Here is a 24,291-nt window from a genome sequence, read left to right on the forward strand (position 1 = left end):
CTCCGACCGCCCTGGTTTTGGCTGGGGGTCAAATACTTCTTACATCCTGTAAGACACTGTGGCAGAGTGCAGGGTGTAAAAAAAAGTATTTGACCCCTTTATTTGCCTCAAAAAAAAATTTTCTCAGTGCTTTTATTATCCTTTGGGTTCAAAAAAACAAAAATAAAAATAAAGTTTTTTTTTTTACTTGCAACTCTCAATGAGTTCTTCACCTGTCCACTCACTCATGGACTGCATGAATTCAAGTTTTTAAAGAGGGGAAACAATAAAAAAAAAAAAAAAACACAGAAAGAAATTATATCTCAAAGCTAAGAAACTATTTTGAAATGTTGTTATATATACTAATACTAAATATAATCATTTTAATATATTTTTATGGCCTTAACAGTGACCACTATGCATGAAAGGGTTACGCACTGAGGCTTAGTCAGTCATATGCAGATGCTCTCTCCCATTCTCAAAAAAACACATTCCAGATTGACCCAAAGAATCAATGCAAATTATAACATGGGTTAAATGTTGGTTAATGGTTTATTAGGGTTTATTATCCCTAACAGGATTAGAGATCCTTCCTACTTTGCAAATGATCAGTGTTTGAATTTAGAAACATTGTAGTCAAGTCAAGTGTTTAAAGTGTTTTTTCTGAAAAACCTTTAAAGATAATCGTTTGTCATTTGAGGACTTGTATGGTTGATTTGAAATTATTATTTACAGAAGCAGACAAGTTAGTTGTCTTCACAGGTTTTTATTGAGAAATATAATTTTTTCTACTGTTGCAGGCTTCAGTCGGCTCATCCCTTGCAGCATAGATGATGTGATGTTGCTTTAAAACAACTCTTGTGTGCAGAGCAAACTCCACACCTACAAGCAATTGTATGTGTTTTATTGTAAACATTTAGATGGAAGAATAAACTGTATCTTTAATATTTTATTTATTTTACACAGTCCCCAGTTTTATTTTATTTTATTTTACTTTACACTATAACTAAGAAACATTTCCTTCATTGGAAACAGTTGCTATAAAAGAAAAACAGCATTCACCAGGAACAAAATCTGCCATAGCTAAGACTGAGAGACACCTTAAGATAAAACCGAATTTAGTTTAAATAAAACAAAACACAAATGAAATCGTTTTACATCACAAAGTATCTTTGATTCGCGTCACTTTACTCGTTACTTGTTCTGCAGCCAAAGACAAAGGCTGGACGTGTGGCAGCAGTAAAATAAAATCAGGCCCCTGAACATTGCTGTGTTTTTATATGTTTTATCCTAATTTTCTTCAAACTACATATAAATATACACACACTTCATATGAGTCGTTCTGACCTTGAGGCTTCGCTCGTGTCACTTGTTCAACACTTTGGTCCAGACTGAAATCTCTCAACAACATTTCAGACTTTGTGATGATATTCTGCACAGACCTTCATGGTCCCAACAGGATAAATATGAATGACTTTGTTGATTTAGTCTGTGACTAAACACAAAACAATCAGATTTCCATCAGCCCCTGCTCAACCTGCTATTAGCATGCTAACATGCTTAACTAAGGTGGTAAAGATGCCCATTAGCATGTTTGCATCATTACTGTAGGCATGTTAGCATGTAGATATAAGCATTTAGCTCAAAGCTGAGCACGATACCACAGAGGTTTATGTATTTTGCAGAAACTGGGCTGAAACATGATAAAACAGTCATGTTAGTGTGCACAGAGTCCTACCTCTGCTCTCTCAGGCTGTAACAGTCCATGTTTTATTGTTTGAATACTGTAGCAGCAAACAGCCTGAAAAGAAGCAGAAGTCTAGCAGCAAATCAACCATGAATCTGGTCAGGAAGCATCTGTGATGAGCCTGAGATCAGCAGTAACAGAGAAGCTTAGGCACTGAGGAAGACATCATTCCTTGATCTCTGTGGTTTTCCAGCTGTGTGGTCTTTTAAGGTGCTTCCAGTCGGCCTCGCTCTCACAGCGCTGGACTCTGCTGAAGAACTTCTTGATAAGAGCTTTGGCTTCTGCTTTAACTGTGGACACAGCGACAGGAGTTACAAAACAGCAATACGTCAAGTTGGGGTATTTTAAGTTATTCATCCCCTGCTTACCTTGGCCTTTTCCTTTACTCTCTCCCTCTGCAAGAAGGTGAGACAAGTAGCGAGCAAACGACTTGAACAGCTCCTGCAACCAAAGACGACAACCACAGCTGAGAATTCATCAGCCAGTGAAGCATGTCATTTTGTTTCATGACGCGGCGATCGCCTGTCTCACCTTAGTGGCAAACTTTCCCTGAGTGTAAAAAGGGTCCAGATAGCGGACCACGATATCAGCGGCTTCTTTGAGCGTTACTGGCTTCGGCAGCTCAGTCACCGGGTGCAGGGACCTCTCCTGCACATTGGGGTTGAAGGTTACTCTTCTGCTGCTGCCATCTGTGGTGCGGCTGCGCTTGGCTGGAGGAGACGCCTCCCTGTTGGCTTTTACATCATCTGTCAACTGGACATTTATGCAACATTATTAGTCACTAGGAGTGATGAAAAAGTACTGTTCATACATATGATTCTGAGGTACTTTCAATATTTCCATTTTACATTTGCATGTTATAGCTCCATCATGTTTCACCAAAGCAAAAAAAAAAATATATATGAATTTATATACATTTGGGTAGAACAACTAGGTTTTTCTACCTAATGAGTCCTAAACTGCAGGAAACCCTTTGACACAATAGACACTCACTGTTTGTATTAGAGGTGGTTTAGCTTGTTCCTCTGGTTTGTTTTGTCTGTGTGAAAGAATAAAAAGCTTCAAGTTAAAGACGTTTCTTCCAAAGATTGTTCCATAAATGTTGTCATAAGATCACGTTCTTACTCTGTGGTTGTATCTTGATCACACACTAGTCCCAACATTTCCTCTTTAGGCGTTTCATCCTCCATCTCCTCATCAGGTATGATTATTACTTCTGTTTTATGTTCTTCTACGATCACATCCTGAGTGTCTGATTCCACAGGGCTGCTCTCTACTGCGATCACATCCTGAGTGTCTGATTCCACAGGGCTGCTCTCTACTGCGTCAGGTGAGACAGGTGAGTGTTGGGGTCGTTCCTCACTGATGTTTTCTTGTGGGGTCACAGTGGCAGCATCGGACAACGTAGCATCAACTTCCTCCGATGTCTCCACCACATCCTGGCTTTTCTCAGTCTCAGTTTGTTTCTTGGCAAAGTACTGGAAAATGTTGCGGGAAGTCTTCGCAGCTTCTGCCAGCTTCTGCTGCTTCTTGCTCATGGCTCTGCCGCCTTTGGTCGGGCTGTTTAGCGAAGCAGCAACTGCATTCGCTCTGGCTCTGATGGATGAAGTTGCAGCTGAAGATGTATCCGTGTCCGTCTCCTTTCTTCTCTCCTTCTTTGCCTCCTTAGATAAACCTCCAGAGCCTCCTGTGCCGTCACTATAAAACCCACCGCTCCCTATCCCTTTGTCCAACAGCAGATCCTTGGCAGTCAGGAAGGGGTTGGATGACCCCCTCTGTCCTGCCCCTACTCTCTTACGCTTCAGCTGGAGGAATAAAGGCAGAGTTCAGCATATGTTTTGAACATTTGAATGACGCTTCAAAAATCCACAATAATTGTTTGCAAGTGTGTCCTAAGGTGATCTTACCGAGTAGATTTCAGATGCAGATGTGAATCCTTGCGGCTCTTCAGTAACAGTAGAAGAGGAGGATGCTTCCTCTTTGTGTTGAGACCCAGTGTCTCTGGCGTCACTGCACCCATCTTCTCTTTCTCCTCCAGCTGAAGCAGGTGCTATTTTCTTCATCTCGGCCACCTTCAGAATAAAATAATGTGTCAGGTGCATGTACGTTTCCTTTAGGTAACAGCAGAACAGACAGACAGCAGTTACCTTTTTCAGGACAGCAGCTTTGTACAAGTTTGAGGACTTGCTGTTCTTGAAAACCTCATGTTCAATATCCACCGCCAAGGACAGAGTGTCACAGCTGTGATGTGGAGAAGACATTAAAGAAAAAGTAGATTGACTCTGAGGAAGGTTTTATTGCTATTTAAGCAGAGGTGTAATGGTTAAAGAGTAAGACTGTTTCATTACTTGAATTCATCTTCTGCCCCCTGGTGGCCATGTAGTGCCTCTTGCAAGAGGTGCAGGCAGTGCTCTCTGGCCTGAAATAAAAAGTCTATTAACGATTGAAAAGTTGAAAATCAATACAGGTTATAGGTTTGAATAACAGACGTAATTTTAGTAGGAGAGAAAGTAAAATGCCTGAACTGCACTTATAAGTTGAACTGGAGAAGTTGCTCTGTAATTACATCAGCATGTTTTGAATACTGTGCATTAAGCGATTTTCACCTGCAGAAGAAAAACATCCTATCTTCAGACACTTTTTTAGCTAATAATCCAAACTTTTAATCTAATAAATATATGAATTGACCACAGACTCCCTTCTTTTCAGGTGCTATAGTAGTAGTAGGTGTAAGTCTACTACAGTATAAGCTTTGTTTGCTTATGCAGTTGAAACACAGCACGTCTCCACAGCCCCCCTTCACATCTCCTAACACACAAGTCACTGAATTCCTGGAGCCGTGCTAATGAATGCAGCAGGTATGAAGAATGTGTTTGCAGCTGCGTTGTACTTTCACAGAGAGCCTGGGGATCCTCTGGCTGCTGGCTTCCCTGAGCGGGCACTCGTCATCTGCACAGCAGGACACACCAGTTATGTAACAGCACACATACCATATTAAGTCCTGATAATTTTATTCTTCTGTGGATCTCACCAGGAGGAACAAACTCTTCTCTCTGACCGTCAGTTCCCTACAAAAACATGAGCATACAGAACTTAGTAGTTAGTTCTCATATGTTCACTGATCAGAAAAAAAAACAGTCTCATATGGGGACATTGTCTATTTTAAGAGAAGTCATACACTGAAACACTTCTGCTATTTCTGTCACACTGACATTCATCTCCAAAAAAAACATTTAAATGTATCATCTGAATCTGAAACAGACAGCGTGCCAGCTGGACCGCAGCTTCAAAAGTTTGCACAGCATATTAAAAGAGAGAACAGCAGCTGTAGTCAGCTTTATTTAAGTGAGTAAAGTAATGATTTCAGCATAATCCACCTCTTTACTTGTCCATTCATATGCTCATACTCCCTTTTCCAGTCTACACAGGGTATTAATTTATTTTGGGTGCAGAATCACTTTAACCTGATCATTTCCTTCACTTTCATTAATATTGTTGAACTTTAAATGAAGTTCTGAGTGGTGGGGAACTGAGTCAGCCATCAGTTCCTTCAGTTCCATCACGATCGTCACATCTTTGTTTTTGTGTTTTACATTCAGGACATTCCTACTTTTAATGATGCTGTGTTGTAAACTGTTGGGACAGCCTCCACTTGGACCGGTGGAGGAATATTTTCACATCTCTGTTGTGCCAAGTCCAACAAACATGCGGGAGTAATTTGCTACAAGCCGCTGCCTTTCTTGTTACCAACAGCTGGCAAACAGATGTACACAGACACAAAGCAAACACGGAGAGGATTTGTTTTTCTCCACACAGAAAGCTTACATTTCTAAGTAGAAGTTCTGTGCGTGTTATAATTCACCTTTCGTAGGTGCATCTGTTGCTTGAAGAGGTCTGAAAATTCCTTTTTCCTCTTTGTGGGGTCATCTTCACCACTACCATCCTCCCCTTCGTCATACCTAAAGGTGAGAAGTTATTGTTAATCTGCATATTCACCACAACTCCTCCTTAAATCAACATTCATGCCACTCAAGCTGTCCTGCCTCTCAAAGCCGTAGCCCTTCTTTCCACCTCCATAAACGCCGGACTGGAAACCAAACGGTCCTTTGGGCTCGTTGCTCTGAGCTGCTTGGGTTTTGGTGCTGAGCGTAGCCGCTCTCTCCAGCTGCGCCCGGACAGCTTTAGGGTTACAGCAGTAGTCGCAGGCACCGGCACAGTTTGGTTTCTTGTCCCCAAAGAACTTGGAGATGGTGGCATGTCGACAACTGGAGATGAGAGACGCTGATTATTAAAACTGCAGCTCCTGCATCACTGAACAGAAATCTGACGGCTGCATTAAAGGCCCGATTGTGTTTCTGAGCACACAGTAAAAACCCCTCCATCATACACAGAACATCTAGTGCAACATTGATCTGCAAGCTATTGTGTAACAGTAACGCACCAACTATAATCAATGTTTTTGTTATGAAATACATGGAAAAGGGCTCCAGTGTCACATAAAAAGAAAATACAGTTGCGTGACAATCTTGTAAGCCTTGGTATTGACTTCAGTACTTCTTGTGCTGACATCAAGAATTAATTAGAACAAACTGTGGAAGTTTTTTGAGTCAATCCTCTTTTTTTCTTTTCTGACGAGGGCTCACGTTATTTCTGCATGTTATGTTTCTTATTAAAACCCCTGCTTTAGCTGTGATTGTTTTCATTCTTTTTATAAAAAGGCCTGTATCAGATGCAGTATTATGTAACTGCCAATATTCACACAACCCCACACACACACTCAAACACAGCCTGTTTGGGAAGCAGCCCATTAGACGGAAGACTTCAACAACATACTAACTACCTTGCTGGAGATGGAAATGCCGTTTCAACAACCATGAAAGACTGAGAAGCAGCCTCATCAGGGGAGGTGGGGAAAGGCGGAGAGGCACAGAGAGGCTCTGTGAACAGTCACTCCCAGGCAGGACTGTCAAAGAGAAAACCGCCTCAGAGGCTGACAAACTAAAGTAAGGCGCGCAGTAAAATAGCATAGCAGTCTACTCAACAGCTACTTAGTGGACGTCTCGGGCAAAAAGAAGAGAGCTAATGAAAGATCAGAAGAGATGAAAACGCTTAAAGATAAAAAAGAGCGTGAAGGACAAGAGAAGAGCAGTAAATGAGATTTGTTTTTGTGTCATCTCACTTTTCCTCCGCTCCACGTGCAGACCAACCTCGCTTATTCTAATTGTGACCTGGCCGCTAATCTCAAGCAGTGCCTCCTCCTGTGGATGACATGCTGCACGTTCCTACAACAACCGAACACAGCCACAAATAAGACACTCAGCCAGTAACTCCTCCAGGGAAGACAGGGCATGTTCATCAACTGGTCTGCTTACTTCGGTTTAGTCATTTCTGCCAGTTAGTCTGGGCTTGGCTGAGTGTGTGAAAACAACCAAGATTCTCACAGGTAAGTGGCTTTTTTGACAAGTGCAGTTTGAGAGATAAAGCACCTGAGAAATACTGCAGACTGGAAAGAAACTGGCGTACTTGTTATCTGCGAGCAGACAGTGGAAACCTCTACTAGTCTGCTTTAAAATGAGGAGATGGAGGTTTAACTATTTGAACATGTAAATGATGTAAAGATGATTTTAAAAATCTCAAACTACACTTTAAAACACAGTTTCATGTAAATCAGTGTGTGATTTGTGATAAATTACAAAGTTTATAGCATAAACTTGCGTTTAAAGGGTGTGACTCTGCTGTTTTGTCCTTTTCTTAACGAGTGCTTTGCCAGGAGGCAAAACGCTGCAGACAATACATAGCATACATTATATACTGTACAGAGAGCAGTGCAACACAAGTTCTAACGTTCATATATCTAGGACTAAATAGCATACCTTAAATGCTTGTGACTGCAAACTTCACTAACTAACAGGTTTTAGCATTATATTATTTGTCTGATATGCAACAATACAATAAACAAACTGAAAAAAAAATGAAAGTTTCACATTATGTTTCACAAACTATTTCTTAGTTGGGACCAGTTGCCAGGCAACCAGTGGAAAAGTTTCTATTCCCAGCCAAGATATAGTCAGAACCATATCTTACTGTAAAACAGCACATACGTTTTTGTACTAGTGTCAAAATTAACACGGTGTAACGTGCTAATTAAGCAGGTTCTATTTATTGTGGGCAGAGCCAGGCTAGTGTTTGCTTTCCAGTCTTTATGCTAACTGTGTTAACTACAGTATATTATCATTTGCACGGTGTAATTAATGAATGATGTTTGTACCAAGACAACATCGCAAACTGCAGCTTTCAAACCACAATAAACACACTGTCACAGCCAACAGTAAATAATGTATGACTTCAGCCCCACCCTTCAAATGTATAAGGACTTTGGTTTAACAGCTGAACCTGTTTTTTCTTCATAAAGAAAGAGGAACACTTGGCTTTACATCCTGAGCCACCAGCACCCCTCCCTGTATCATTACCCAGGTAAACCTCCTCACTCTCCCCACACACCTGGTTAAAATAAACGCATGCTGTTATATCTGTTCACTGATCCTTTTTCACTGTCATCTTCGCACTTTCTCTCTTTACTCTAGGCTGAAACTGTTGAGCCAGTCTTTGTTATATTCACAGATAAAACTACAAAAGAATTAGGTGCTTGTGTCAACACGATATCAGTGTCACCTCACCTACACATGGAGTTAGAACAAGAAACAGGAGTTATATCCTGATGACCCTGAACACAGACAAATAAACACTGTGTACACCAAACCCAGGCTTGACCATTTCACTGTTGATGCATCCAGGTCATTTCTGCCTCGTCAACAGGATGGACGCCCGAGAAGAGACACTGAACCTTCTGAACAGAATATGGGCCAAACTGCAGGATCTGCCCAATGCCAACCCTATAGATCTTGGAGCTTTCTTCGTTCTCCTAACCTTCATGTGTGAGTCTCCGATCTCTTTTGTTACTAATCATCTTTACTCTTCAGACTGTGATACTGTTTATTTTCTCTCCTGCAGTGGTGTTCCTGCTCATGTCAGTGCTAACTTGTGCTACATGCTGCTGCTGTCGCAAGACCACGATGAAGGGATCGAACATTTGAGCACATGAGCTCCACACAACGGGAATTATTTACACGGGCAATCTCTGGATATTTAACTCCGATCAAAGTGTCCTTGAAAACACAAAATCAAAGCTTTCTCTGCAGTTCTGTCAAGCACCATGACTCCTGCCTGCAGACTGAATGAAAACTCGTGCAGAGACTCATGGTCACATATTAATATTCAAGAACTGTCAGTGAAAGCTCATACTGAGTGTGTTCAGCAGCAAAGCAGAAGTCCAGCCCTCACACAACAAAGAACCTGACAAGCTCAAAAAAAAAAAAAAGACCGGCTGCCAAACACACCTGCTAAAGGTGCCATGCTTTTAGGAGCGGTTACATTCCTCTGAGCACATCCCCGCTCTTTACAGGCCAACAGCTATGGCCTGAGGAAAAGGCAGAGCCAGGCCCCAACTGTGTTTAATAATGCAGTAAAATACATGTGATAAAAGAGATTAAACAGATGGAAACCCTGCACTTCAACAGCTAGTTGTGATATTAAGTGAAATGCTATACTGATTCCATACCGTTTTCCTAAACATGACTCTGTGCCTGACTCTGTGTTAGGTAAGATCATCCTGAGGGGAGGCAAACCTGAAATTGTTGTTGACCTACTGTGCAACAAGGCATAAAGAGAGATAAAGTCTGCCCTCTGGTGTGCACACACTGAAACAGCATGCAACCAATTAATTGTACGTTTGATATAAAAAAAATACTGCATGTTGTATTTCTGCAAACGGTAAAGACACTATCTACATGTATTGTACTTTTAATAAACAAAAAAGTGACTTGCATGTGTGTGTGTGTGTGTGTGTACTGATGTATTCTCTTACCCTTCTTGCTCACAGAATGACACCATGGCTTCAAAGTCTGTAATGGCTGTTTTGTCCGTTTCCTTGGCAGAGCCGCGTTTTTCCTGTGGACAAGTTGTTTAGGAGCTGCTCACATACTCTACAGCTGATATGAGCGCTTATATTTTGAGTACTCTAGCATCTAGCATCATGCAGACCTGTCTGCGGGTGACCTCCTGGCGGATGAGGAAGTTCATTTGCTCCTTGTCTCTCGGGGAGTAGTATGTCCGACAAGAGGAAGGCAGTCCGTCTCTCCCTGCTCGTCCAGACTCTTGGTAGTAACTGGCCAGGGACTTAGCGAGGTTCCAATGTGCTACAAACCTGAGGAATTCACAAAACTCTTAGCAAATACAAATGTAAAAACAATAACAACAAAAAAATATATAAGAAAACAACCAAGGTTTACGATTGCTTTACCTGACATTAGCTTTGTCTACTCCCATTCCAAAACTGATGGTGGCTACAATGACCAGCACCTTCCCCTGCATCCACTCATTCTGGACCTCTGTGCGATCTCCTGCCTTCAGACCTGTAGAAGCAGGAATCAAACATTAATCCTGGTGCTTTATAGAAAATAAACCAGTATCATGGCATAGAGCATCGTATATTTACTACGAAGACCTGAAACAGTTTAGTATAAGAAATCAGGAAGGGACTGAATATTTTCACACCTGCGTGATATGGTTTGGCCACAACTCCAAGCTTGGTCAGCTGGAAAGCCACTGTTTCACAGCCTTCCCTGGTCCGACAGTACACAATCCCACAACCCTTTTAAAGAATATTAACAGGGTAAAGAAAGCCGTAAAGAATGTTCACATTCACATGTTAATATTAAATGCTAGTTTAAACTATATTAAGGGAAATTTAAATTGGGCCTCAAACCCAACTTGTACTTTGGATGTTCATATTCACTAGATATCTTCTGGGATTAGCCTACATGACATCAAGAACTTGATGTCATATTCAGATGATTTAGCCTGGTTGATTTGAGAAAATTTGTGAATGCATAAACAAAAACAGGTGTAATTCCTATGCAGTTCATCCAGTATTTTTCAACCAAACCTTAGGTTAAAATACATTGACAATGATCAATTCAGATACACACTGATATTGATTAATTATAAGTTAATCTAATATAAAAATGGTAATAATAAACTACATTTTCAGTCTTCACAGTAATATTCAGTATGTCGGTTTCTAGCAAAGAATATCAGCAACTGACAAAATTCCTGTTGTTTAAATGTAAAAATACACTGACATGAGGACATACTGTGAGTTTGCATATATGTGAGAGACATCTGGGGTATAAAAGAAGGGTTATGGTTAGAGCTCACAGAGTCTAGTCTACTGACCTGTGCATTAGAGCCGCTGCCCAGAGCCAGTGCCTTCTTGATGAAGGCATGAAGGTGGACGTAGGGGTTCGGCAGCAGCTCCCTGAAGATCACATCGTAGTGCAAGTTATTTCGGAATACAGGTGTTACAAAAGTCAGCGGCAGGCGCAGCCTTAGGGACGTAACAATGTCCTCTTGTACATTCTTTGGTGCTGTCGCTGTCAGAGCCAAGCAGGGAACCCCTGGCAGGCGAGCACGGAGCTCGCCTAGTTTGAGGTAGTCTGGTCTAAAATCGTGACCCCACTGGGAAACGCAGTGAGCCTCGTCCACAGCCAGGTAGGACAGCAGTCCACGGGAACACAGGTCTGTCAGGCAGGGCTGAAACGAGGGAGAGGCCACCATCTCTGGAGTGATGTAGAGCAGCTTCAGTTTCGGGCTGCTGCTGCCCAGGTCTGCCAGGATAAGACGGCGCTCACCTGCTGGGAGTTTAGAGTTGATGGAGCAGGCGGGGATATTCAGATCCTTGAGATGGTCCACTTGGTCCTGGAGTGAAACACATAAAGGAAACAACAAACCACTGAGACTACACACAAAATCTCATGTTTTTGAAGGTTTTAAATTGCAGCAGCAGGAACATACAGACCTGAATGAGAGCGATGAGAGGGGATATAACCAGAGTGATGCCCTCAGCCAGGACTGCAGGCAGCTGGTAACAAAGAGACTTTCCTGCTCCAGTGGGCATGCACACAAACACATCCCTGTCACCTACACAGAGACAAGATCAGTCACCTTCCAGCTAGACTTTACTGTCTCCTTCACGACAACACCTGCAATCATTCAAACTGAAACTCATGTGTAAATGTTGCTAATGCTAAGTTTGTTGCTGTTAGCCGCTAACGTCTGCTAATTAGCACAGAAAACAAGCGAATACTGCGGGTAAAAAGACGTTTCGCCGTATTACCTCTGATGACTGCTTTGACAACATCCTCCTGCAGTTTAGACCTGAAGTTGTCGAAGCCAAAGTGAGTTTTTAAAGCCTGTTTTAAACTTGTTGTCATCGTCTTTCTGTCTGTGAAGAACTCCTCAGGCGACGTCGCGCGGCGATGACGTCATCACGCTCGTCGAAAACAAACCTCAAAATTAAACATTTTCATTTGAATTTTATTATTATTATTATTATTATTATTATTATTATTATTATTATTACTTGTATTAGTATTGCTGTTGTGTGCCAGTTATTTGATTTATTTATTTTTTATAATTTTTTATTTTTTTTGCACCACACTCTTGCACAGATTAGTTTTTCTCCTTTTGCCTTTCTCCTTAAATATTCCTGAACTAGTCTACTTATTGCTCTACCAGCACACAACACAGCCAATGGAAATAACAGAGAGGAACAGGGTGTGAAATAACTCACACTAACAGGTGCAGAAGAGTGATAAAAGGCTGAGGAGAAGACAAAACAGTGAACAGATTTAACATGTCTGTCACGTTTTACCAAAACACTCTGAAGTAGCAGGGACTGGCTTTGTCAACAAGCTTCATTTGTCCCGTTAATTGTAGGTTGTTATGTTACTTGTCAACAGATTTGGTAATTAATAATAATCCCTTTGTTACACTTAATTGCGAAGCCCTGCAGCAGTAAATACAGAAAAATGTCCGACATGGATTTGCTTTATTTATTATTTATTATTCACAGAGTGCATTCTCACTACAGGATTACATACAATAATACTATAAGCTTTCTTTCAAATATATTAAAATACATTATGCGTGTGAGCAAAGGGTTGCACTAAAACTCTATAGTGAGAAAGTGGTAGCAACAATCACATTGAAGCTGCAGCAGCACAGAGTGTAGTCACATAGTGGAGCTATTAAATAGCACAATGATGGTTTACATCAGGAGCTCTGGTTCTGATTACAGTATTACATAATCAGGTCTATTATACTTTACTATGATGCCTTCTTGGTTTTAAAGGAAGTGGTGGTGGAAGGTGAAGGAAACTTATCCCCATAGGCAGGAAGTTGAACACAGACACTGGGTCTTAGCTGCTGGGGACCTGATCACCAGATCCTTGATGATCTCAACTGTGCCAAACAAGGGGAACAGCTTCTCAGTGAAGGTCTCGTTGTAGGTGTAAATGTGGAAGTGTTTTTCCACGTCATAGAAGGACAGCTGCCCCTTGTCGTAGTCGAGGTAGATGCCCACCTTGCGAGGGATGAGCCCCGGCGGCAGCGAGGTGAAGGGCACAGTCAGCGCCTTCAGCTCGGTGCCCCTCTCCAGCCTCAAGGTCAAATAGCCTGTGTTGGTGTTCAGCGACTTGAAGCCTTTCCTCAGGGCCGACTCTTTAGCCACCCCCAGCCGCCAGTCCCGCTCACCCACCTCCACCTCCCAGTAGTGGCGGCCAGAGCCGAAGCCCTCCATCCCGACAGCACACCACCAGCCGTCGAAACGCTGGTGATAGTTGGGAACATCTTTCCTCTCAAAGCCACAGCGCATCCTTTTCTCGTCAGTGGAGATGAGCAGATCAGGGTTGGCAGTGTCCAGATCCAGGGTCACCTCAACTACAGAGAAACGTTAACGTTAAGTTTCCATACAGCTACAGATACAGACTAAAACTTTGAATCTATGAAATGAATCCTGTACCTGCGGCGTCTGAGATCCAGTTCCACACTGAAAATATGATAAAAACAGAAGAAGAAGCTATGTCAGTCAGGAGATTTGTACCATATTACCCATAACAATGATAATATAAAAATATAAATATAAAGTCCTAAACTGTCATTGTTGGATGTTGAACGACTTCTTCCTGCATTTGTACAAACCCCTGACCGTCTCACCTCTTCTTTAAATGGACCTTTTGAGCATTTGGAAACTTAGCAGACCAACTGCTTCAGCTGTGAAGCAAGTTGTATACAGGATTTCAGCTGGTCTGCCTCCTTTTATATATTTATGTTTTCATAATAAGCCAAATGTTTTCAGACACTGAAAGATCTGGGATGGAGCAGGCAATAATGGGGCCTTCACGAATGCTGGCTTTTGAACCGTATGCTGATAACAAACTAACATTATTGACATTTTTCACTTTCAATGTATACTGAGTTACTGTATATTGCTGTTTTTACATTTGTACTTTACAAAACTCCTATGAAATGGTCCGTACATACATTATTATCTTTCTATAAAAAACACAAAGACTGCACTACCTTTGCAGAAGTAGTCAGGATGTAACTTAAAGCCAGTTAATAAGCATGTCAGCATGTATACTCATCTATAGTTATCTCACCTGGTTGAGGAATGTAAGATATTGCACCTGGAACGAGATGAAAGAAAACACATGAAGACGTGAAGTCTCTCTGAATTATCACTAAATTTATGAAATATTTATTTACAAACCAATGTTTTGGGTCCTCTGCTTCCACATGAGCCACTGTTGTGGTATTGTATCCTGCAAGAAGATTTGCAGCAAACCGTAACATTAAACTGATGATTAAGCTGATGATGAACTCTGTGTTGAGTTATATAAACGTATTCTAACATGGATTTTTACCTTATCTGGACGCTGTAGCATTAAAGTCCACATGACCAGCTCCATGGCAGTAACCAGGTTTGGCACACGTCCCCAGCGCCAGGCCGACTGCAGGTCCTCCAGAACCTTTGCCACAGGTTCCCCAGGCCACACGCTTTGCTGCAGGAAGATCAATGTGTTTTCAAAATCTCACTTTAATGTAACAGTCAGATAAACAGGAAACAAGAAAGGTTCTTTCTTCCCACCTCAGGCTGAGCTCTCAGGTCCTTCACCCAGTTAAGGATCATAGCCTTGGCCAGCAGCAGGTCCTGCTCATTAATCAGATCAGGCAGTTTGACCTCATTCATCTCTGGCCAGCCATCGGTCTGCATCGGCCTCTTCTGCAGAGGAATAAAATACTTTAATAAGTAAACGTCTCCGTTCCTTGAGTAGAAATATATCCTGATCTAAAAATATCTTCTGGAAACGTCGGATAAGCACCTTGCTCTCAAGCATAGCGGCCCACTGAACGATGAAAAGCCTGCAAAAAGGGGTTGACCAGATGTCCTCTAGGTTCCAGATGTGCTCGAGGACAGCTGACCTCTGCATTGGCAAAACAAAGAGGGCAAACATGGGGTCAGTGAAGGCAACATAAGCAACATATCACTGATTATAACCTGCAGGAATATATAATGTGCACAGTCAAGAGTTTTACCTGGCACACTCGGCTCATGTCTCTAGCCAGATCCACCACAAACAGCTGATCCTCATCCAGGGGCTCCGTCCTCTCCTTCTTTGCTCTCTTGTGTGATTCCTGTGTGAAAGTGTTAGGAACAACAAAAAAATGTATTTCAAAGGAAGGATGCTGGCACTTAGCAAAACTTAAGCAATAAGGTCAAACTAGAACGAGTTGGTCATTCAGCCCGATCCAAATTGGTTCTTGTCAGCAGAATAGAAAACATCCCTCCCTTTTTCCTCCGACTTGATTCACCTCATCAACAACTCTTTGCAAACAGCAGCTTTTTGTTAAGGGTGTAATTTGTGCAGTCATATGAAACTATAAAATGTTGCACACGAAACACACACTTCAGAGCATGTTAAAATAAGATACCTTTATCTTCGCTGTTAGGTTTTTGGCCGGCTCCACCATGAAGTGAAAGCACTGCATCATCTTGGCTAGTTTGAGTCCTAGAGAGAAAAACACAAATGACACAACATAGTTAAAATCAGGTACCACGGGCATCAACATTTTAAGGAGTACTCTCTAGTGGTACCTCTGCAAAACGTTTTGCGAGTCTTTGCAGGACCTAGTTTTGGAGGCTGTGTCCTTTGAAGGAGACGGCGTCTGAACTGGAACCCAGCTAATGTTTACTTCCAAAACACCAGCAGGTCATTAAGGAAAGTTCACATGGTCAAGATTTGAGTGTGATCACAACAGACTATGAAAAGGTGAATATGTCCTTGACATTAGCAGGCATCTGCCAACTAGATCAATGATCCACTAACCAAGTTAATAAAGTCAGATTATCTGTGGTGAGATATGAGGTATGAGTCATAGACTAGAAGTGATCATTAACCGAGTTAGAATCTGAAACGTGAGCAGCTGTGCATGTCTCCACTGCTGACCGTGTCCTTGGTTAGTCTTCCTCTTTCTGTCTTCCTCACTCAGTTTCTCTCCACGATCATCTGCAGAAGAAGCTCAGTCTGTGCCCGGTTGGCTAGTTTAAACATGTACTCGTGCCAACACAGACTGAAGATGATGCGGATGAATACACTGGCATGAACATTTATTTGATTTGATCCCATTTAATTCTACTGTGTTTATCTACAGTTTCATTATTAACTGTGCTGATTAGGCTATGAGCTTTGAAGCTGAACATATATCAGCTGAGTCAAGCTCCACACAGCTGCATCATGCAGGTAGCTGCAATTTAAAGCATTCCTCATTTCTACTAAGCTGAAGGCTGGAAGATAACATTTGCATATGAGTTGTCAAGACATTGGAATTGCAGGTGCAGAAAATAAACTACAGTAAAGAGGAAAAAGGAAATGCTCGGTTAGAAATGATTTATTCATGCCTTGGGAAACATGACCATGCAGCTTTTTCCTGTCACAGCGACCCAGTTTGAAGCCAGCTGATGACTGCGCAGGAGGTGAACACACACCTGCCGTTTGACTTTGCGGCAAATCTGTATCACAAGTGCAGTCAGGCGGTTTATGCATGTTTCAAACTGAGTTATATACAAATATGCATGTTGTGGAATGACATAATTCATACGTGTTTCCTGCTATTGTCGTGTAACTTGTCCCTGCAGTGCGTCCTGCGACATAAATGACATATGATGGATCAGAAAGACTTACCCTTCACCTCAGAGAGTTGGTAAAGACGCAGTTTAGTTCTCCTCTTGTCTAAGCAGCCAGCAGCAGCCCGGAGCAGAAAGCCTTTAGACAGTATGCTGCAGTCTCTGACCTTGTTTACACACTAGGCTGCTCGGGGAGCTTCGTTTTTTTCCGGCAGTGACGAAAGCGCCTCTCCGGGGAAGGCACGCAGCCACGCGTGTGACGTCACGACGCTGTGGTGTAAATAAACATCTTCTTAGCTGGGTACATTTCCTGCAGTACTAGTACTCTAGTCTTGTACTTTACTATATATATATATATTTAGTTACTAGTTATATTCCATTAAATTTTAGCCACCAGGAGCATAAAATGTATTATGTGAATTAAGTGGTTAAACAAGTTATGTTAAACAAGCCTTTAACACTTCCCTGTAACAGGTCGCATAGGAAAAAACATATTATAGTCGATCAAGAGGATCACATGGATTCATATTTAATATCAAATCTCCTTTATTTTACCAACAATTGATGTTTTAGTCCTTTCAGTCAAACAGACATCTAGTGTGGACAGACTCTTAAAACAGCATCCGGAGGATTAGAAGTCTGCATCACTTTTAGCTCAGTTTACCCAACAAGGTGACAACGTAATGTATACATTCTGTATATACATGGAAATATCACAGTATTTCTTTCACAGGCCTCTGGATGTCAAACTATTAGAGAGTAGTCAGTCTGAATACTTAAAAGACAACTGCTGTTATAACAAAGCCATAAAAGTTTTTATTTCATTTGTTTTCAGAGAGAAAAAATGAGGAGTCACTTATTTTTTTATGCAATAAATACAGTAAAAGACAACGTGCATGACAAAAAACTTGGTGTTTGTATTTGACAAAACTGGTCTCGACAAGAAACGTATTGTTTTTAATTCACAGTCACTCTGATGAGGAACTAAACCCGACTCAGTAAAATATAAATGAGAAAAAATCAGAAAGAAACAACTGATACACAGTGTTAAAAAACATTCAGTGAACACTTTACATAAGTTCTGATCTGTGTCTTATTATAACTTTGTGAAAGGCATTGTCATTAGCACCTTTTTATAATTGTCTCTGGCACAAACTCAGCGACGAACAGAAACATGCTTTACAGCAACTCCAGAACAAACGGGTCTCTGATGAACTCACAAACAACGACGAGGAACAACAGAATAACAGAGGATAAAACAAATGTCAATAAAAAAAATCAGTAAATAGATTTTCCCTTTTTGGTATATTCCAGTACTGTAGTCTTCCCTGTCCTCTTCAAGATGTACCAGCCACCTCAGTAAACGTTAATGTCCAGTGTTTCTCTTTTGTGCCGTGTTTTATAACATTCAAATGTGCCAGTGTGCAGCTCCTCCAACAGAAACTCAGTCTTGAGGTATCTGAATCAGCTTGTGTGAACGATCCAACAGTGGTCAGTTTTCAAGCCTTATATTATTTTGGTCACTTCATCTGTATGAAAGCTATCGAGTTCCTTTCACATCGATCGGACAGACTGAAAACCCGATCGGCATCACACGGGTAGAACAGTGCTGCTGGCATCACAGCTGATTGGACGACGCGTGTCAGTCTGAATGTCGGCCGCCATGTTGGTGTAGATACTCTGATGAGGAGAAATGTCTAAACTAGATGAGAGGATGTTGTACGGCAGCACCACAGATTGACGGATACTCTCTTCGTAGGTTGGAGGCGGCTGTAGGAAAAGTGGAAACAAGAAGAAAGCTTTACATGCAAAGTTTACACTGTAGATTTGTTTAGTACAGCAAAGAGTGAACTTTAAAGCTGCACTAGTTCATATTTGTATGTCAATGGATGATCAAGTTCAACATGCAAAGTGTCACTCACTCATTTACTGTAAAAACTTCCTGTGGCTCCTCAAAGTTTCTTAGTGTCTCTGACCTAATTGTTTTAGTTTTCAGACCCACAGTTTCAATATTTTTCTATTTTCTTTGTATTTTTTTTAAACTTCATATAGGGGAAAGGAGATTGATCGAAACCTCTTTGGCTTTATGAAAGTATAACTGTGTTTATACCTCGTTGCACCACCTCCAAGTGGTAAAATACAATGCTCCAGAATACAGGTTGATCAGACAGATTTATTAGCAAACAGCTGCAAACTGACATGCAGACAAGACAGAACCAAGCTCATCTAAACAAACTGTGAATTTAACACTTTCACTGTTCATTGGTGGAAAGTAGCTTACTTCAACTTCTACACTTTGGGTAGTTTTACTTTTAAATACAAGGAGGAACTGATCTATGTCTCTGAAGAACTCTGCTTCATCCAACCACTCAAACTACTCAACAAAGCAGAGTAATAGTGTTTTTTAGTGTGTTCACCAGCTGCTCTTTGTTGCTGAGCAGGTACTGAATAGTTTTTACTAAAAACTGCTGCCTACAGTGGCTGAAAATGACCATATGAGAGTGTTAAGAGTTGGAGAGTGAACCAAAACAGGAGAAGAGCGGCAGCTAATCGAGATAAAAATCTGCATAAAGCTCAGTGAAGCCGAGCAGTTACCTGCAGATTCAGGTGACAGTTCGTGTACGTTAATCATCATAAGCAGCCTCTTTATCAGTGCTGCATTGTTTTCACTTTGTCACAAGATAGATGGTTATAAAACTATTTATTCTAACTGCTGTAAGGAAAATATGTTCAAATTATATTTATATTAACTATTAATCTGGCTCCACATCAGCTGCCTGTAACATATTTACTCCGGTGCATTATCTTCTGATCACATCTGGCAGATTCACACCCCCATACTGGATTCTCTTATCTTTTAATTGCTTAGGGACCCTGCAGGCGACAAGGGCAACCCCACCACCCGGCCGTCTGTTTCAGACACACACCACACACGCTAGGCCACAAAGTTTTACTGCCACCCTGCCTCACGCCCCAGGATGTCAGTGTGAGATGAAGAGCCCATCATTTATACTCCACTAACTGGGGAGTGTTTTCAATAAGTGGTGGAGGGGTGACGTGGGAGCACAGAGTGTGTTTGTGTCTGCGAAAGACAGAGGCAGTCGTGCTAGGAAGACAAGAGAGGTCAAAGAAGGAAAAAACATCCTCACAAAGCAGCATTCTCGAGCCCTGTTTGCACTCAGGATGCAGGATTTAATTATGTTTGATGTTCCTTTTTCTCATTACCTTGTTTGCTCAAGCGTTGTGCAAGTCAAAAGCTCAGCGAAAGATCAACACAGTAAAACCTTGAAACCCGGCTGCCAGCACATTTCAGTAGCGACTAATAGATGCGCTGGTGGTGCATCCTGTTTACTGCAGTGTGATCTTTGAACAAGCTCGTGTTACTTTATTGTTTGACAGTGCAGTCATAACAGAAAGAGCCTACTTCTCATTTTCGCTCACTGTGAAACTACAGACGAGCTGAGTTCACATGAGCCTCCTTTGAAACTATAAAAAGGAGCAAAATATCCTTCCCCCGTTTAACTGAAATACTTCATTGTAAACGCATGTGTGACTGTATCAATTGCTGTGACACAGTCCTAATCCCTAAATTAGCCCACCTCGGTCACAATGGGTCCATTGAGGCCGAAGCGATCTGCTATCATCATGTGGATCTGCCTCTGGCGGTCCTTCTTTCGGACGCTCTCGTAGGAGGGGAGCCTCGGCAGGGGTGGCTCCAGTGTGGGTAGGCTGTAGCTGGAGGGCAGGCCGACGAAGAACAGCTGACCCGCCTGCTGCTGAGACACACACAGGCCAAAACACAGGGGGACAGTCATGAGAGACAAGAAACAGAAGCTCACATGTGATGCTGATTTCAAGATGATAATGACCCATCACTGATACCCACTTTAAACATAAAAGCCAGTAAGCTGCAGTCAGAGAAACCACTTCAGAGCGGAGAACCGTCTAATCAGCCCAGTGTTATATACTGAAGGGAACTGAGAGGTGTAGCAAGTGTGGCTCAGTAGCAGATGGTCTCACCTGAGTGTTGTCATTCATGTCATTTGACATATGGCTGCTCTGAGTCTGCTCTAGACAATGAGATCCCACCAGCGTCTGTCTGCTGCTGTAGTACTGAGGAGGAGCATCCTGTAAAACAAGCAATAATAAGTGTCTCAGGGAGCTGAACCACAATTAAACCACTTTCTATTAAAAGCATTTAGTAGTTTCTGTGTAAACCTGGTGGTCCGCGGGCTGTGATTAGTCAGAAATTCACTAATTTCAGCCCAATTGACCAATTTTCATGCCTTGTTTAATCACTGTAGACTGGCTGGTTTTAGCAATACCATAAATTATCCAATCAATAAGACGACAACCCTCTGATTTCCGTTCCTCCTCCCAGTTCCACCCCCTCTAAAACAAGACCTGTCAGTGTCTCACTGTATGAGGAGCAGGAATCCTAAAAAGAAAAGGCCACCAGGAAAACTAGGTAATTGCCTTGAGTCTAAATGAGTCTCCTTTGTGTGGAGAACAATGCGACGTCCTACTTTGTCTTGAGGGTCCCTAGGCAACAAACCACACCGTGAGGTCTTTTCAGCGCCTGTGTAGTCCCCGTGTAACTAGCAGGTACCTCTTAACGAGCACACTCCAATACACGTTATGGCCTTGTGTGTCATTTGGGCTGACATTACAACAAAGTCAATTTGTTGCCTGACTTGATTTAAATCCAGCGTGAGCGTAAGAGATGCTAGGACAACATTTGCTGATAAAACTAAAGAGGTTTCCTCTAAGTTGTGTCAACAGAAGTGGGAGGCGAGTGTGCAAAAGTGCTGAGTAGTAGTATTAAATGTTTAGATTTATGATTTTCTCAGGACGGCTTAAAGAGTGACATCACTCCCAGTTTGAGTGACGCACTCTAACGACCTTTGCCATAACCCCTCACATCATCTCAGAGAGGAGACGCCAAAAAGGTGATGTCAAAGGTCACTTTCCCTCGCTGGTTTGTACTTTTAAGAAGCGAAAAAGAAAAAGTCCTCAGGAAAGAGAAAAAAGGGAAAGCCGTCCTTTTGTCCGCTGCCACTGATTCAGCCAGTGTGAAAAAGCACAACCGTGTAAAATCAGTGTTGAAGTCGGGGGAGGACCCCAGCGGCAGTGTGCCTTTTTCACCGCCGAAACCTAAAGGAGATCCATTGTCCCTCTTGTGTCCCCAACACCCACAGTGGGGTCTGTCCACTATTCATGGTGCAGACTGAAGCAGGGAAAGGTATGTGACTATGAAGTCGAAGACATGAAATGTCCCACAGGAAAACAATGACGTGAGTGTTTGGTGAGCTTTAGTTCCTGTCCTATTCTCATACACGTAATCCCACTAGAAGTAAGAAGCAGCTTCAGGGAAAATATCTGTCAGCTCTTTAGTATATTAAATATCATATGACAAATGTAAATATACCCCAAAGGCACAATATGAGAGGACGTTCTGTGCTGACAGTATGCTGACATACTTACAACAGCAAGTTAAAGCAGCCACTGTCGTCTTATCAGCCACACCATGTGTGGATACTCGTGTAACTAAAGGTCAGCATGGCCAGTTTGTTCCTTAAGTGGGTCAAGTGAGCTTCTCCATTAAAGCAACAGCCCAACAGCGTTTCCTGTCGGTTAGAGGCGGGAGGTAAGAGTTCTGTCTCTGCAATGTGAAGATAACAAGATCACTGGTGGCACTCGCGAAGGTGGGAAACAAGTCAGGAAGAGGAAGCATTTCCTCTGACCTTATCCTGCATCGTCGCCTGCAGCGTCATAGATTTACGAGAGGCCGCACACTCCTTTAACAGATCACGCCGTTGTGTGTCACCTGCATTTCCAGTGTTAGAAGCAGAATTTGATTAGCTGCGGTAATCACACTGGTGCTGAACCCGCATCAATATGCGTGGTAAGTGCTAATTCTGTCCAATTTCATCAGAGAGACTGTGACACCCTGACATATTTCTGGAAGGAAACTAATTCAACTGAAGCAAATCCATTCCCTGACAATGATCATGTCGAGTTTGTTCTAGTCGCTTTCCCACAGCCATGCAAATTAAACCTGACACTTCTTAATGGCACTACACTGGCCCGAGTCCTCTCTTGTCAAGCGTGATCTCAGCAAGTGGAAACTGATCATGCAGGTGACTTTAAAAAAGAAAACACAGCACAAAAATCATTTTGTTTTTTAATAGTTCTATTTTTTCTTACCATATCTCCATGTGGCCCCTGAAAGGAGCAGACTTTGCAGCAGAGGGGATCCTTGTGGTAGATAATCGACAGCACTACCACAATAATAACAAAGAACACCAGAGAGGAGACTGTGTGAAAGCAGACGAGAAGAAAACGTCAATCACATTTAATCGGACAGTAGTTCATCAACTTTTAGTGCAACTTGCAAAAGCGTCACAGCAGCTTTGAATACGTTGGTGACGTTTTTGATGAAACTCTGCTATTTTAAACAGTTTAGTTGGTCTAAAGGTGAAATTCATCTCTTGCGCTCTACCTGTTCATCTGTCTAAGACTGTGAAAACTTGAAAGGACCAAACTTATTCTGTGGTTTGGAGCTTGAGAGCTTTGTGTCAATCAAATTAGCTGCTGTATTATCACCACATTTGAAATATGAAAGGAAAATCTTCTAGTGCTGCAGCCATATGGTTATTATAAGTGTAACTCACTATCCAGGTACATGCAGATGTTTCTCATCCTCACATCTGCTGGCTTAAGTCTCAAATAAACCTGATAAGTTTTTACTCACCAGAAGCAGCGATCACTGTTAATTGATACGATGACAACAGTGAGGTGGGAAGGGTTGGACCAGCAATTGCGGACATTTCTTCTGTGTGAACCAGCGCTTCCCTCAGAAATCCTCATGAACTCATCAGCCCCAAAAGCACAAAAGCTCTCATAGTTTTGCAGCAGGAGGAAGAAACGGAGACCGGTTCTGTTGCTCCTTTTTCATTGCCTGCGCATGGTGAGAGTCCACATGCGCTCTGCGAGTCGGGTCTCCAACTCTCTCCAGTCGGTAAACATGCCACTGAGTATATGAGCCCGTGAAGACGCACTGACGCCCTCTCCAAACCGCGTGACGTGAGCTGGACGACAGCAGGTTTATGGATCAGCGCAGGCAGGGAACGAGCAGTAGGAGCAACCCTCTTGATTTATGCTAATTGGCTTGTGTTTGATTAATAAAATGTGCAGATGACAGTCCTGGTGCAAAAAAAAAAAAAAGATTCCCAATAGAGGAATGTTTGACTTGTCCGTGCGTAATTGCATCGTTTATAGACGATTATACTGAGATTACAAACAGATTTATGTTAAGAAAGTTAACAACTACTGCTTCCTACTCTGCCGCCTAATTAATGGCCTCCAGACCAGTAGGTTAACACACTGGATGCCTGAGCTGGGGTCCTGTTACCCCGGATACTGTGGGGGGCCCGTCCTGACATGACTTCTATACAGAGACGCTAAATGCGGCATTGGT

The 24,291-nt window shown here is 42.2% G+C and overlaps 3 protein-coding genes and 1 long non-coding RNA gene across 6 annotated transcripts; 1 reads left to right on the top strand and 3 right to left on the bottom strand.

Moving 5' to 3' along the window:
• Window positions 1–720: 720 nt before the first annotated feature.
• On the bottom strand, window positions 721–12,096 carry recql5 (RecQ helicase-like 5). Its single transcript, XM_026353715.2, has 19 exons — window positions 11,961–12,096; window positions 11,643–11,764; window positions 11,021–11,542; window positions 10,340–10,436; window positions 10,086–10,197; window positions 9,827–9,989; window positions 9,651–9,733; window positions 5,770–5,991; window positions 5,589–5,685; window positions 4,758–4,794; window positions 4,617–4,675; window positions 4,075–4,145; window positions 3,874–3,967; window positions 3,634–3,798; window positions 2,852–3,531; window positions 2,720–2,765; window positions 2,258–2,479; window positions 2,095–2,167; window positions 721–2,016 (listed from the first exon to the last, which is right to left on the bottom strand). Exons 1-19 carry the CDS (start codon window positions 12,055–12,057, stop codon window positions 1,892–1,894), a joined length of 3,087 nt encoding a protein of 1,028 aa, XP_026209500.1. The 5' UTR covers window positions 12,058–12,096; the 3' UTR covers window positions 721–1,891.
• On the top strand, window positions 6,019–9,611 carry LOC113158054. The gene is made up of 4 exons (XR_003298552.2): window positions 6,019–7,169; window positions 8,139–8,200; window positions 8,521–8,661; window positions 8,738–9,611. It is a non-coding gene; the product is annotated as an uncharacterized LOC113158054 (long non-coding RNA).
• A 561-nt stretch (window positions 12,097–12,657) lies between the features above and the next one.
• Window positions 12,658–17,013, bottom strand: si:ch211-120g10.1 (butyrophilin subfamily 3 member A3). 2 transcript variants are annotated; one of them, XM_026362637.2, is made up of 10 exons: window positions 16,877–17,013; window positions 15,620–15,696; window positions 15,224–15,322; window positions 15,010–15,111; window positions 14,775–14,909; window positions 14,551–14,688; window positions 14,397–14,448; window positions 14,287–14,313; window positions 13,647–13,673; window positions 12,658–13,564 (listed from the first exon to the last, which is right to left on the bottom strand). In XM_026362637.2, the coding sequence occupies exons 2-10, from the start codon at window positions 15,677–15,679 to the stop codon at window positions 13,005–13,007; spliced, it is 1,200 nt and encodes a 399-aa protein (XP_026218422.1). In that variant the 5' UTR covers window positions 15,680–15,696; window positions 16,877–17,013; the 3' UTR covers window positions 12,658–13,004. The 2 variants fall into 2 exon arrangements, with proteins under 2 accessions (XP_026218422.1, XP_026218413.1); XM_026362628.2 differs by having other exon boundaries at window positions 16,870–17,013.
• Window positions 17,014–17,361: 348 nt separating this feature from the next.
• On the bottom strand, window positions 17,362–23,813 carry LOC113151995. 2 transcript variants are annotated; one of them, XM_026344893.1, is made up of 5 exons: window positions 23,566–23,813; window positions 23,019–23,128; window positions 20,832–20,939; window positions 20,411–20,584; window positions 17,362–18,581 (listed from the first exon to the last, which is right to left on the bottom strand). In XM_026344893.1, exons 1-5 carry the CDS (start codon window positions 23,639–23,641, stop codon window positions 18,402–18,404), a joined length of 648 nt encoding a protein of 215 aa, XP_026200678.1. In that variant the 5' UTR covers window positions 23,642–23,813; the 3' UTR covers window positions 17,362–18,401. The 2 variants fall into 2 exon arrangements, with proteins under 2 accessions (XP_026200678.1, XP_026200670.1); XM_026344885.1 differs by having other exon boundaries at window positions 20,411–20,587.
• Between the last annotated feature and the right edge of the window lie 478 nt (window positions 23,814–24,291).

This window comes from Anabas testudineus, chromosome 8 (assembly GCF_900324465.2).
Source record: "Anabas testudineus chromosome 8, fAnaTes1.2, whole genome shotgun sequence".
NCBI lineage: Eukaryota > Metazoa > Chordata > Actinopteri > Anabantiformes > Anabantidae > Anabas > Anabas testudineus.

Excerpts from the sequence above, each read along its gene's own strand:
- LOC113151995 (XM_026344885.1), bottom strand. The coding sequence starts at position 23,641 with ATGTCCGCAATTGCTGGTCCAACCCTTCCCACCTCACTGTTGTCATCG. Across the intron at positions 20,940-23,018 it reads AGGGGCCACATGGAGATATG|GATGCTCCTCCTCAGTACTA; the intron begins GTAAGAAAAAAT and ends CTTGTTTTACAG. Across the intron at positions 18,582-20,410 it reads ATGGACCCATTGTGACCGAG|CCGCCTCCAACCTACGAAGA; the intron begins GTGGGCTAATTT and ends CTTTTCCTACAG.
- recql5 (XM_026353715.2), bottom strand. The coding sequence starts at position 12,057 with ATGACAACAAGTTTAAAACAGGCTTTAAAAACTCACTTTGGCTTCGAC. Across the intron at positions 9,734-9,826 it reads AGGAGGTCACCCGCAGACAG|GAAAAACGCGGCTCTGCCAA; the intron begins GTCTGCATGATG and ends ACTTGTCCACAG. Across the intron at positions 5,686-5,769 it reads AAGGGCTACGGCTTTGAGAG|GTATGACGAAGGGGAGGATG; the intron begins GCAGGACAGCTT and ends TCTCACCTTTAG.
- si:ch211-120g10.1 (XM_026362637.2), bottom strand. The coding sequence starts at position 15,679 with ATGATGCAGTGCTTTCACTTCATGGTGGAGCCGGCCAAAAACCTAACA. Across the intron at positions 14,689-14,774 it reads ACCTGAGAGCTCAGCCTGAG|CAAAGCGTGTGGCCTGGGGA; the intron begins GTGGGAAGAAAG and ends ATCTTCCTGCAG. Across the intron at positions 13,674-14,286 it reads ATCTTACATTCCTCAACCAG|TGTGGAACTGGATCTCAGAC; the intron begins GTGAGATAACTA and ends TCATATTTTCAG.